Here is a 15,425-nt window from a genome sequence, read left to right on the forward strand (position 1 = left end):
TATTATTTTCTTGTAGTACTAGGTCTACACCTTGAGCCACTCTACCAGTCCTGTTTTGTGATGGGTTTGAGATTGGGTCTCGAGAACTATTTTCCTGGGCTAGCTTTGAACTGTGATCCTCCTGATCTCTGCCTCCTAAGTAGCTAGGATTATAGGTCTGAGCCACTGGTGCCCAGCATTATTAAATGGTTCTTACAGTTTTTCTGGATGGTTTGGGAGAAAAATTCAAACACAAGGGTGTCATTTTTCTGTCTTTAGTGAGACTAACTGTAACATGGGACACAGCAAATCCTTCCTAAAGGAACATGCAGAATTCATTAAACAGCATACAATTTTTCATTCTTCTACTCATAAATGACACACATGATCTCTTAAATATTCATTGAAAATGCATCAGTTTTCATTTTTGGAAACTTGAAAGTTGCTTTTCTCATATATGCTAACTTTTTCTAACTAGATACTGATTCATAGCAGGTGAAAAAGTTCCAAGAACAAATCAATTTGGAGTAAACTATAAATTTACTCCAAGTAGTCAACATATGAAATATATAATTCAACCCCATGAAGATTAAATCTGAAAGGTCAACAGGATTTGAGCTTGTGTGTTTAAAAAACCAACTGAGAAATTTATTAAAACCAATTGTAGGCAACTGGGGGAAAAAAGGATTCTTACCATATCCAGGAATAAAACACTTGAAAAATGAATATAAATTTAATAATAAACATATGGTCAGGCTGTTTATTAAGGAGGCAACCACATATACAAGTTCGGCTATAGAAATGTTTGCAAATCAAACTTCATGTGATCTGAAAGGACCATGCATAATGTCAAAAATGGACACCTGTACAGTCAATAAAAAGTCAATTTAAACATACACAGTCTAGATCATTCTAGAGTTATATAAACACCTGGGGCCACATATGTATCTAATCTTCTTTCAAAAAAACTTTATATAAAAGTGATGCATTGAGATAATTTAAAAAAGTTATCTAGTAATTATGAATGGTCCTCAGTTTTACAAAATGTGATTTCCAGGATATGAAAACTGAAAAAAGCCAACTCTTCAGAGTGTCTATATTATACAAACAAGTCTTGTAGAAAAATGATCCAGCAAATGCTTGAGTTAAGAATATTTATATTTTTTCAATTCTTTACACTTTTATTAACACACTTACAAAAAATAACATTCAAACACCAAGAAAATTAAATAACTTTGGAAGCAGAGTTCATAGCTTTCTGCTTACATATAAGTGACGATTCTGAGCTGTTGGCACAAAATAATCCACAGTCATAAAACCCTTCCTACTGTTTATCAAACGTAAGTGGAAACCATAGGCACTAGTTTAGCAAATCCACATTTCTTCTGTAAGACTAACCACAGCAAATCCTTACATTTTCCCAAACAGAAAAACTGGCAATACACAAAGGCTTTCTAGTAAAAAGGCAATTTTTCTCTTTAGGAAACTAAAAGCCTGTGGTTGTACAACAGCAGGTAAAATAATACTTTACTAAACTCAGATCCAAAATACACTTTTAACAAGTGATGAAATATTTTAATTAAAAAAAATAGACATTTTGTTGATGCAGCCATTTAAAAACAAAGTTAAATAACCTGAATACTCCTTCTGAAACTGATTATCTAACTTAAAATATGTAATGGATATTTTATTACAGAGTTAAAATTCCTTAATTATTAGGTTGCAGCATATATTTTTTTGAAATGTTACACTGAAATCTGAGACCTGTTTTGCTTTGTGTATATGTGGTTTTAGAAAGAGACAGTGGCTAATTCTTTCTTTGACTTACTTAGATTTACATGAGATATTCCCCAACCAAAGCAGATACTTTATCTTCCTCTGAAAAGCAACAGTGTTTAGTTCACCATCATGTAGAATTCTGGCATCATCCTTTCCAGACCCATCCCATCACCTTCAAATTTAAGGACACTAAACCACATAGTACTGGCAGTTTAAATCTGCAGCTGCTTCTGCTAACTGAGTGCCTCCCTACTGGTCAAGCCAGTAATGACTACCATGTTAGACATGGCAGAATGGGGTCTTGGTTTTTGAGTATTATCATTCTCTCAAGCTATCAACCTCAATGCTATTCTGAATATCAAGCCTTCCATTTCTTTCTCAATTTCTTTTGCCAACTTACAGAATGTCTTTGATTAATAGGAAATAAACTTGGACTTAAATCTCTAAAATCTTCAATATTTTAGAGCTGTTCAAATTAAGTATTTAAAAAGACTTCACCATCAAAAATGAGAAGCCTGCTGCAGAAGGAAGTTTTAGTTTGGTAACAGTCTGATAAAATCAAAACAGGTGATTTCAAGGATATATATAGGAGCCATTAGAGAGCAAGTATTTACCAGGTTAGAATCTGATGTAGTAGGTTTGTTACCAAAAATACAAACATTGATGTAAGGCAGAATCTAAGTCAAAGGGACAGTATTTTAAAAAAAGATATTTTATACAGTTACTCAGTTTACAGTGGACTGACCTAAATAGGATTTGCAGGTTGGATTTTCCTCCCAATAACAGACCGTTATGCAATTTAATAGCAACAATATAACTGTCATCATCAGAGATTTTGTAGGTTAAGTGCATAGATTTTTCCCCATCTCACTGTATGGTTTGTTCCAGGCTGTAAGCACTGAGGTGGTGTTGTATCAAGAATAAAGACATACACTACTTGCTCTTTCCCATCATGGAAACCTGCTAATAAATACAGGATCTCTTAGTTCTGTGACAGATAACAACATGTGAAGAAGTTGGCTTCAATAGCAAAGGCCATCTTTCCTGAGCCAGGAACTATAAAGTTTAGAAAGATTGTATAACTGATCATAAGCCCTTTTGGCAATCAAAACAAACACATATAAGTAAGTCCATGTGTCAATGCAACATGATGGATGCATGCAGTAACACTACCTGGTGGTGGGTGGTATGTGAGCTACTTCCAAAACTTAAGACTAAACACCATGACGATCTTTCCAATTCATCTGCAAAAACGACTTTTAGAATGCTCCTAAATGTAGGTATCATGTTTTACATCTCTAGCCCAGGTTTCCTCTTTCCACCCTCCAATTCAATCTTAAATCTTAAGTTTCCTGGAGTGCTAGTAAAACACTTCAGATAATTAATCAGAATATTAGTTCTTGTTGACACAAATATTTATTGATACTATTTATACAGTAAATTAGGTTGAACGTGAACTTTTGGATAGCCTGAATTCACCATTTTCTTGTGCACAAAGGTACTCTTTCATTTACAAATGGGCATTTCTCTTTGGCATCCATTAGGTATTTGCCCCAGATATTGGCCTCTGTCAAATATTAAAAATTCAACCGAATTTCTATTGAACAAAACTAAAAGTGATTTCATGGAGAGTGATTGTATGATTACCAAAAACATCTGATGTTAAATGTCATTAAAGTGCTGCTTGATCATCTCTGTCGGTTGTGCTAATTAAGACAGAGAACACTGGGATTTTATAAATCCCCAGAGTCTTATCTGAACAGTCTGCATATAAAAGTTGTTTTTCAGCCTGGTGAAGGGGTATCCATGAAGCCGTGGACTTCTGCATTCTTGTCTTTGCTGGTCAATAACAGCCATCTTTCCAACTGTCATCTTTCATGCTACTGTAAGTTTTAGGTGCTGGCAAGGATCTGAAATAAAGCAATTTTATAATGATTTGCATGTCTTTATAAAACACTACCATATTATCTCTTGCACACAGTAATTATTTTTAGGTTGCAACATGATCCCATGAGGGCTATTTCACAGAACTACTGAGACCAAAGCTCTACACAGCTATTAGCACAACCTTCCTTCACTTAATATTTTTACAACTTTCAAACCCCCTTTTTGTTAACATAGCTACTAGATTAAAATAAAGGAAAAGGCAGTCTCACTTTTCCCAACCACATGGATAACCAACCTATCATTTTGTGAGACAGAAGGTTGAATGTTACATTAGAGGCTTAGTGTCACCATCACTAAATAAGCAGGCCACAGAGTGGTTAAAAGGACTTTAAAGCTGGGCATACTTGAAGGTCTTAGCTGTGTGGCCATAGGTGAATTATTTAATCTCATTAAATTTGAATACTCTCCTCTAAAAAATAGGAACAATAAGAGTACTTACTTATTACTGGGAACATTAAACAAAGTAAGTGTAAGTTATTTAGTACAGTGCAAAACAAAAACCTACTGTACTCTACTACTGAATTTGGAAATGCAAAATGCTTCTACTAGATTAAGGAAGTCTGAGTAATTCAGTTTAAATACTTATAACATGAGAGCATTTTTTTAAGCAAATAAATATTTAAAAAATTTATTAGTGATGGTAATCCTATTCTAGGAAAGTAGTTAAAGATTACAGAGGCATTGTTCACAACCTGGCTGGGATTAGAATCACCTCAAGATTAAACAAACATACAAACAAACAACAAAAAATAACACACACAGATTCTGGGCCTCATACTGGACCAAAAATTCTGAATTTACCAGGGTTTGAAAACCATGCTTACAGGTTCTACTCAAGTGTGGTAGCAAACATTTTCATCTTAAAATCACTCTAGATTCTAACATGCTTTTATTATCTTTATTAATCTTCACTGTACTCAAAATGAACAAATATCACAATCAATTTAAGTGGTTCTAACAATTTTTTCCAGGTGTCCTCTGAGATGCATAAGCTCATTTGGACAAATTTAACCTGAACCAAAGTGGTATAATGTCCCAAATGAGGATTGCTTCAAAACAATGAAGTCATGTTTTATTCCAATTGTCCTAAGACTTCAGTGGTAACCCATTATGGTTCTCTACTCTCATTACCAAATGTAGAGACGGGGCTGATTCCAGTCTACCCACTTCCATACGCTCAAGAATGCTGAGATACCATTTTCCACTTACCTGCGAACAGGTTGTGCAAGTTTGCTGCGAGGCACTGGAATACCCCCAGCAGAAGGGGCACTGGGTCTGGGCAAGCCACTTCTCATTGCAGTTGTCCCTGCAGGTCTGGTTAGAGTAGTGCTGTTGATATTGCTGGGATTTGCTGAGACTGTGTTCTGAACCACAGGAGGTCCAGGTGAGGAGGTCGTTTGTGTAAACTGTGTTGTGTCTTGGCTATTAGGAGAACCAGAGCCATGGTTACTAAATGCTTTCACTGGTTGCCGAAGAGCCAAAGGAGATGGTGCTGCAGGTGAGCGGAATTTGCCTGGAGAAGGTACTGTGGAGTGGCAAAGAAAAACCCATTTTGAGTGGGAACCAAGTATAAGTGAAACCATTGTTTTACATTATACTTGTTGATTGGACACTAGTACATCTGTGTTTATGAAACTTTACTCCATAGAAATACAAAGAGTAAAGGACATTTCTGGGCTAATAATAAAAATGTGATAACTGTGAAGTTATAAATAACTAAGTCCTTACTCAGAGGGTTACTGTTCTTGAAAAAATGTTTGAACTAGGCCAGCTTGGAAACCACAATGTTAGGCAGGGACTCTACTACTTGAGCCACTTCATCAGTACAGAAACCATAATGCTAAAAGAGAAAAGGCACCAGAGGATTCTGCCTCACTAGACCAACTAACTTCTGGAGGTGAAAACAAAGTCTAACTAACCACATTATTGTGTAGAATTTGAAACACAATTCTCTCCCCAAAGAATCATTCATGTAAACATGCATCAGGTATCTGGTGGTTCTGTCTCCAAAGTTCCATATCTCAGTATAACTAAATATTTAGAAATTAAGAATTATTATTCTTAAAAAAATAAACCTGTTCCCATTGCTGTGTATCATAGAGCAGGGAAGTCATGAATGTAGAGGCCTATCAAAAGATCTATCAAGTCACAGAATAAAGATGCTACCTTTTTCAGGAATGTCAATTCTAAGTAAAACAATTCACATTAAAGCAAATATTGATGTGAAACAAAATGTATAACATGCATCAATTTCTAAGCCCAAAAAATTTTATTCTGCAATGGCTCCCTTTGTGATCTCCTGGGGTACTTACTCATCTTTTTCTGCTTATTCGTGTTTGGATACACCACCTCTGAAAAGGCACCAGTTTTAGTGTCCTCAGATGAAAAAAATATCATGTGGATGGCAACACATTATGCACATAATATCACCTTAACATGCTTTATCAAACAAAGAACTCAGAGACAGGAAACCAGAGAGAAGGAAGAAGAGGGAAAAATGGATCACGGGCAGAAAGGTAACTATTCTTTTCTTTCTTGGTGGTACTGGGATTTAAACTCAGGGCTTTGCACTTGCCATGCCTCTAGCCTGAGATAACTCTATTCTCATTCAATCTCCTTTAGTTTGAGGAAGATATGAGTAGAGGGAAAGTCTGGGCCATTGACATGGATTATTCTACATGATTTCATCTTTCTCATTTTTACCAATTCATCTATAGGACAAAAGTCACAGTAAGATCTACTACAGTAGTGAGTAGGAAAGGAAAGGACTGTGATGGTTAATCTTGACTGTCAACTTGATTACACCGAGAAGCAGCCTAATCTAGCAAAGCACACTTCTGGGTGTGTCTGTGAGGACATTTCCAGAGAGGATCACCAAAAGCTGAAGACCTATCCTGAGTGTGGATGGCGTCATCTCATAGGCTAGGGACACTGCTGGAATAAAAAGAGAAAAAGGAGAAAGCTAGCTAGTATAGCTTACTAGCTGCTATGATGTGAGCTGCTTGTTCTGCCATGCCCTCCTCACCATGTTGGACTGTAACCTCTGAAACCATGAAACAAAATAAACATTTCCTCCTTTTAATTGTTTCTCTCAGTCTACGGCCATACCACCCTGAACACGCCCGATCTCGTCTAATTGTTTCTCTCAGATGTTTGTCACAGAGACAAAAACAAAAACCTTACTAACACAAAATGGACGAGTCTGGCCACTATTTTCATCTGATCTTTGGGAGGAGAGAATGAGTTTTAGCTTCAAAACTCCAAAATAGGTGAAATTCACCTCTAGTTCCCCTTTAATAGTGGTTTGTTCACAGCCTTCTTCACTCTCAGTTGATCTTGTCTATATACTGTCTGATTAAAGTTCCAAATGTCAGCACAATACTGCTTAACATATACTAGGCTCCACTATTCAATGTACTCAAATTATCTATAGCTCCAAGGTCATTACAGCCATAATTCTCAACTTGATTACATCAGAATCTAAAAGTTTTTTGTTTTTGTTTTTTTTAAATTGGGAGCTTGGATACTGCTCTGAGAAACTTGTCTGAAATGGAACTTAAATATGTATTTGTCTTAAAACCATCATAGGCTCTTGTAGCCATGATAGGGAAACTGGGAAGGGAATTTTCCACCTGCTAAAAATATATAACTGGACAAAATACATAAAATATATATAAATATATAAAATATATAACTGGACAAAATACATAAAATGATTTTTAAAATATTGGACAACACAGTGTATATGACTATCATCCTGAGAGAAGGAAAACAAATTATGTGAGCTGTACGATCTATGTGGGTTTTTCTGGTCCAAAGATACTTTCTAGACTGTAGGTCAGAGAGGGTTAGTCCAAGCAGATCAAACTTCCCTTGCTGACTGGAGAAGACAAGTATTGGAATTTGAAAGAAAGAGTACCTTAGAGGAAAGAGCTGCTCAGAAGGCCTCCAGAACTCAGCTTAAAGGGTCTGCTTCACTCTTTGGCTGAGCATGAAGAAAGTGAAGCTCTATGAGAATGGGCAAAGGAGGACTGGAGGACTATAAACTAAACAGCTACCAATGCTCACACACAATGTCTGGACATTTGAGTTTCAACCAGCTACAATGGAGACTGTCTAACAAATATGTTGGTGATAATCCAAAAGCAACCAGGAGATACTCTATAAGGGTCAAGCCTTAATAGCCCTTGAATAAAGGCTACTCTAAATTTGCTCTAACAAAGCTTAAAAACAAGGCTCTAAGGGAAGGGTTTGCAAACTATTGCCCCTGGGCAAGTTGACTGCTTGGTAAATAGTTTTATTAGAACACAGAAATACCCATTTGCTTATATGTTGTCTATGGTTACTTTCAAGTACATCAGCAGAGTTGAGTAGGTGGAACAAGTACTATATTCCCCAAAAGCCTAAACTACTACTGGCCCTTGAGAAAATATTCATTGATGGGACATTTTTTGAAAATAAATTTTATGCACACCCATGAGCAATCACTTTTAAAAAAGATATGTAGAAAATAAGCCAACAGTGAAGATAAAATGGAACTCTAAAAAAATACTGAGTTAAAAAAAAGAATGGAAGAAAGGCACTATAAGAACAAAAATCTAAATGGAGAACTAGAACACAAATGGCGAAATGGTAGATTTTAAACAAACCATATTGATAATCATGAAATGGTAATCACTGTACAAGGCAGAGATTGTGAGTATGGATAAAAAAGCATGAAACAGCTACATGCTATATAAAAATATTTTAGATACAAAGAGGCCAAAAGCATGGAAAAGCACGACCATATAAGCACTGATCATGAAAAACCCAGAATGTCTACAACAATGATCAGAAAAAAATATTACCATCAGGGATAGAGTTGAAAATGTTACAGAAATCAATTTAGTACTAGAACAGAACACACACACACACACACACACACACACACACACACACACACACACACACACAGAGAGAGACACGTACCTAAAATATATGAAGTAAACTGATATAAATGAAAGGCTCATGGAATAACCAAGGAGCCTTATCTCTAATTTCTCTTGCCACAACCTTTGTATGAATAGGGCCTGGACTTTCCCCATTCAGTACCAATTGCAGAAAAGCCATCTTCAGAACTTGCTTTCACCATAGTTGGGAGCTTTCAGACTAGGGTTTTCCTTTTGACAGGGATGAAAGTTTTAGAAGAGATAAAAGTTTCAATCAGTGGTCACTTTCAGAGAAGAGGGCCATAAATTCCAAAAAGCATCTTGGAAAGTTTAAGGAGTTGAGAGTAGATGAAAAACAGGTCAGAATGACCACAAAATCCTATCCTTCCTCCTGTAGTGACGCTGTAAGGGTATGGTGAAATTAAGTAGATTAAAGTCATGAGCACTGACTGTTTCATTTCCACATTAGCCTTACAAATACTGGATTAGATCTACAAGGTTGTGAATGTCTTACCCAAATTTTATCTTAGAATTAGGCATTAATAAAAGCATCATTTCCTCTGAAAATTCTGACCAACATTTTAACTGTTAGCAATTATGCTCAGGAAACAGCTGTCTCCTGATATTTAAAAACAATACAAATCACAGAGCTTTGTACCCAGGAACACATATGTATTTTTCCCTATTAAAACTCTGGGCACTATATACAAAACATGCATAAGATTCTAAAAGTGGAGAAAGGGCAGACTACCTAGTGACCTTGGGACCCAAGGTATGATAATGGTAGTAAGTTCCCGGGGTTTTGTTTTTTTCTCATATATCTCAGACTTGAAGATAAAAAAAGTTAGCTATTGAGTGTAGCAGACAAAAACTTTTAGATGATAACTATTATTCTCCAACCAAATACTCACAAGTGGTAGACATCAGTGAAGGCCCAGTAGGAAGCATAGACTTTGTGTGTGTGGCTGTAAGAAGACCCACCAACACCTTCTTCTGGGACGTATCAGAGAAAGCCATGTAAGCAGCTGGAACTTCTATATCTAATGTCTGGCAATGAAGTCCAGTCCCATGGTGTGAGTTGAGACCTTGCAGAGAGCCTGTATTTCCATCCCTACATCATGTTCCCAGAAGTAATAAAGTACTCTTTTTTCTCTTGAGTTGACTGAGCCCTAGTTGAGTCAGGACTGCTCAGTGGTAACAAAATCCACCAGTGTCAGTAGAGACAGCTCTTATGGGAAATCAAAACTTCTATCTCCACCCACCAGACTCTTCCCTTCAGGTGTCAACAGATATCGAGTAGAGAATGGGTTGCTTCTACCACCTGTTAACAACAAAATGCTTCCCCCTTGTCCCTGCTACAGTGACTCCCATACAAATTACTGAAGACTGTTAGGGAAAGGCATTTAAAAAAAGGTTCAAAGAAGATCCAGAATCTCTTAACAGAATTAAAAAAAAGACCAGATTTCAATAAAAAATAACTTGTCATACTAAGAGTTAGGAAGATCTCAAATTGAGTTAAAAAAAAAAACCAAAAAAACAAAAACAAGCAAACACATACCCACAATCAGTAGATGCCAACACCATGATGACAGAGATGTTCAAATTATCTGATAAGGACTTTAAAGCAGTCACCATAAAATTATTCAAAGAACAATTTCAAATATACTTAAAACATGCAAGAACAAAAATTCTTAGCAAAGAAATGGAGGATAGATATTCTACAGTCATATCACCTTGACTGTGCCTGATCTCCTCTGATGTTGGAAGCTAAACAGGGATAGTTAGTGCTTGGATGAGAGAAATAGAAGCTATAAAGAAAAATACAATGGAAATTTTAGGACTAAAAAATATAATAACCAAAAAAAAATAAAAACCCTTGATAGACTCAAAAGTAAAACAGAGCAAAAGAATACGTGAACTAGAGAGAACAAAAGAAACAACTTACTCTGAACAACACAGATAAAACAGAAAAAAAAACCAAACTGAGCTTCAGGGACTGTAACAAAAGATTTAATATTCACATGTCATTAAAGTCTTGGAAGAAAAGAAGAAAGGCTTAAATAGTATTCTGAGAAATAATGGCTAAAAATTCCCCCAAAATGGCAAAGGACATAAATCTATAGATTCTAGAAGTCAAGCAAACACCAAACAAAATAAATCCAAAGAAATCCATGCCAAGACATATCCACTTCTATAAACTAAAGGCAAAAAACAAAAGCAAAAAACAAAACCCTTGGAAATCAGGAGAGAGAAATAACTTACGTTATTGGGAGAAAAAAACCAATTCTAATGATGGTGGATTTGTTGTCATAAATCACAGAGGCCAGAAGAAAAGTGGCACAATACTTTTCAAGAGCTAAAAGAACTATCAATCCAGAATCCTATTCCCTGAGGTAATACCCTTTAAGGTTTAAGGGAAAATTGACATTCTCAGACAAAGCAAAGCCAAGAGAATTTGTGGCCATCAGAACTACCCCAAGAGGACAGCTAAAAAACTTTCCTAAAACAAAGGCAATGATAAGAAGAAGGAAACATGGACATTAGAGAGGAGGACTAGGTAAGCAAAAATATGGGCAAACACAATGGGTTTCCCCTTCCCTCTTGAGTTTTCAAAAATGATATTGAAGTAAAAATTCAGATTTTTTTTTTAGCAGGACTGGGGTTTTGAACTCAGGGCCTCATGCTTGCTAGGCAGGCACTCTACCACTTAAGCGAAGCCCAATTCAAGCAGTATGTAGAGGATTAAGACTATTGTATCAAAATGGGACAAAGTAGAGGAAAATAAAAGAAAGGCCCTTGTGTACTTGACTTAAATTTGTAAGATGATGACACCACCAGACTGTTATTTGTACATAATACTTAGAGCAACCACTATTAATAACTATGCAAATATATGCTCTCAAAAACAATGTCAAAATGGGATTCTAAAGAATGTTTGAATAAACACCAGGAAGGCAAGAAAAAGAAAACAAAAGAAATGAAAAACAGAATAGAAAACAACAAATAAAATGGCACACATAGGCCTTAACATATCAATAATTACATGAAATGTAAGTGATTTATATACGCCAATTAAAAGGCAGAGAGTTGGCAGAGTGGGTTAAAAATGTAACTTTATACTGTCTATAAGTCACTCACTTCAAATAAAACATCGGGAGATTGAAAGTAAATGGATGGAAAACTTTCTCTCCTGTAAATAATACAAGGGAAAGCTACATTAATATATCAGATAATTAAGGAAATTGCCAAAGGTGATGGAGGATAATACATTATGATTATGATGTAAGGTTTAAACTACCAAGAAGACATAGATTTCTAAATGAATAATACTAAATAACAAAGGTATAAATACATGAAGGAAAAACTGATAGAATTGAATGGACAAGTAGACAAATCTACCTCTCTGTCACCCTTTAAACAACTGACAGAACTAGACAGGAAAAGTAGCAAGGACAGAAAGGACTCAGTGACACTATTTACCCAAGCAGCTAACTGACATTTAGAACAGGATCTAGCCAACATTTCACTCAACGACAGCACAGTATATATATACTCTTTTCGAGCACCCAAATGACCATATGCTGGGCCAGAAAGCAAATCTTAACAATTCTAAAAGAATAACTTATAAAAAGTACATTCTCTGATCATAATAGAAGCACACTAGATAAAATAAAAAGATAAAGGGATAATCTTTAAACACTTGGAAATTAAGTAATACATTTCTTAGTGGAAATAAAAATAAACTGTAATGGAATAAAAATTAAAATACAACATATCAAAATTATGGGGCATAACTAGGAAGAGCAATTTTTTTTTTTTGGTGGTACTGGTGGCTGAACTCAGGGCCTCGTGCCTGCTAGGCAAGCACTCTATATTCCCTGAATCATACCCCTTTAGGTATTTTTTGAGAGCTTGTTTTGGGGTTCTAGCAGGGGAGCACAACTACTAGTGTACCCTTGACCAAAGAACATCAGGGATGGTCGTCCTCTTCGACCGAGCGCGCAGCTTCGGGAGGGATGCATATCGAGCAGTGAGTGAGGAAGGGGACACCTGCCTAGCCAGCCAGATCAGCCGAATCAACCCTGGCAATCAATGGGGTGACAGATGTCGCAGCTAGATCACCCTCACATCCTAGGTATTTTTTGAATAGGGTCTTACATTTTTGCCCTGGCCATCCTTAGTCTGCGATCCTATGTACCCATTCCACATAGCTGTTATGACAGCTGCACACTATGTGCTCAGTTATTGGTTGAGATAGTTATTGGTTGAGACAGATATTGGTTGAGATAGATATTGGTTGAGGATCACCTCAAACTGTGATCCTCTTGATCTCTGGCTCCAAGTAGCTGGAATTACAGGCATGAGCCACCATGATTAGCTCAAGGAAGAGGAAAAGGTTTTTTTTGTTGTTGTTATTGTGGTACTGGGGTTTAGAATTCAGGGCTCTGCAGTTGCTAGGCAGGCACAGTACTACTTCAGCTTTGCCTCCAGCCCTTTTTTCTATGGCTACTCTAGAGATAAGGTCTCACTTTTTGCCCAGGTTAGCCTGGACCGCAATCTTCCTATTTATGCTTCCTGTCTGTTACTGGGATGACAGGTATGCCACCACTTCCAACCCCATTAAGATGGGGTTTTGCAAACTTTTTTGCCCAGGTTGACCTGAAACCACAATTCTCCTCATCTCAGTCTCCTGTGATACTTTTGATGGACACCAGGCATGTGCCACTGCCTGAGGAAAAGTTTTAAATCAGTTATCTAAGCTCATACTTCAAGAACCTAGAAAAAGAAGGTTAAAATAAATCCAAAATAAGGATATAATGAAGAGCAGAAATCAATGAAATTGAAAACAGAAAAATGGGGAAAAAAATCAATAAAACAAAGAGCTGGTTCTGTAACATCTAATGAATTAAGGATCTTGGCAGTGAGCATCAATGACTATTAATATCACAAAAGGAAATCCCACTCAATGATGAAGACACATCACCACCAATGTAATAACCAAACTGAACCTAATGAATTATCTATATCCAATTATCAATTTACAGAAACACAGGGAAATATACTCAATGATGTCATAGAAAAGCAATCACTAAAATCTGATGTGTAAGAAACTATAGAAAAAATGACCTAGTAGTTTCTACAAACAAACAAACAAATGAGATAGGGGAAAACTATAAAATAAGAGAAACTTAGGAAAAGGCATATATTAAAAAGGAAATGCCAGTCATGGTGATGCATGCCTGTAATACCAGTACTTGGGAGACTGAGGTGGGAGAATCTCAGGTTCAATGCCATCCCAGGGCCACACAGTGAGTTCAAGGCCAGCTGAGCTACATATTCTGAGACCCTGTGTCAGGGTGAGGGAAAAAAAAAGAAAGGCAAACTACAGTTTAATCACCATCTGTACACATGAAAAAACTAGAGAAAAGTAAGAAAGTGACTGTTTTAAATATTCAGAAGAGTGGTTACTCTTGGTGGAGAGGGTTTTGGATCCAAAAGGTGTTCATCAATTCAGCTTCACTAGTAGTTAAGCTAATATTCAAAATTCTATCTTATCCAATATCCTACATCTATTTCTTAATTGGTTCAGAAATTACAGAGAAGGGGTATGACAATCCCGAAATTACAACACCAAAATATGAAAGCGTGGATTATTGAATAAGGAAGAGATAAAAACAAATAAAAGTAGAACACATAATATATACAAGCTTCCTTTCTTTTACTAAGTCAAGATAACTAGAGATGCAGGAATTCTAGTTCATAATAGTTGAGACTGGATTGTCTTGTCATCTGATCATGGAGAATAAGCAGTTTGGAAGGTCAGAGTCACAAAAACAGAGTAACCCTTAAAGGTAAACTGAAAAAAATTGGCCAGAAGTTCTTATCTTTTTATCCTGATAAATGCAACAACATAAAGTCTTTAAGTAAACACTTAATATAAACCTATCTGATGTCAAAAAACATCATAAAGCAGCTTACAAACACAACAAATATATATATAAACTTAATATCCCCCATTATTTTATTATGGTTTAGTAATCTCTTGTCCTGTTTTAGAAAGCATAAGTCTTTATACCTTTTTTTCATACCTCAAGCCCAGTTCATCTGTTTTCATCTGTCTCTCACCCATAGTTGAGGGAGTACTAAGAAAAAATCTGGAAGTCTCAGAAAAGAAGTCCAAGGCTCCCAAACAATTCTATATGTATATTTATGGGGTAAAATGTGTTGTTTTGATTCATCATTGTGTTAATAATCAAATCAGGGAACTTAGCATGTCTATCACCTCATTTATTTATCATTTTTTTTGTAGTGAGATCATTCAAAAACCTCGTCTATTTTGAAATATACGTAACAGATACCTTGTTGTTAATCATAGTTGCCCTATGCAACAGGACATCAGAACTTATTCTTCCTATTCACTTCTAACTTTGTACCCACTGACAAATCTTCCCACCTTTCCTTTCCTCCGTCTGTCATCTTTAGTAACTATTATTCTACTTTACTTCTATGAGGTCAACTTTTTGAGAATCCATGTGAGTAAGATTATGCAGTATTTGTCACTGTGCCGGACCCATTACACTTAGCAAAATGTCCGTTCATGCTGTTGCAAATTACAGGATTTCATCCTTTTTAGTGCCTGAACAGTACTCCGTTGTGTATATATTCCATTTAAAAATCCATTAATCTATTTAAGTTAATTCTAAATCTTGTCTGTAGTGAAAGTGCTACAATAAATGTTGAGTGCAGATATCTCTTCAGCAAACTGATTTCACTTCCTTTCTATATATGCCC

General features: G+C 36.1%; 1 protein-coding gene across 2 annotated transcripts in view; it reads right to left on the reverse strand.

Moving 5' to 3' along the window:
- Nucleotides 1–685: 685 nt before the first annotated feature.
- Nucleotides 686–15,425, reverse strand: part of Slain2 (SLAIN motif family member 2) — a 64,103-nt gene continuing 49,363 nt past the window's right edge. For both annotated transcript variants that reach the window (XM_020158459.2, XM_020158460.2), the window contains 2 exons: nt 4,915–5,230; nt 686–3,668 (listed from right to left, as the gene is read on the reverse strand). In XM_020158459.2, the coding sequence (XP_020014048.1) occupies nt 3,602–3,668; nt 4,915–5,230 (383 nt within the window). In that variant the 3' untranslated portion in view covers nt 686–3,601. The remainder of the gene's footprint in view (nt 3,669–4,914; nt 5,231–15,425) is intronic.

The sequence above is a fragment of the Castor canadensis genome, chromosome 9 (genome assembly GCF_047511655.1).
Source record: "Castor canadensis chromosome 9, mCasCan1.hap1v2, whole genome shotgun sequence".
NCBI classification, from domain to species: Eukaryota; Metazoa; Chordata; class Mammalia; order Rodentia; family Castoridae; genus Castor; species Castor canadensis.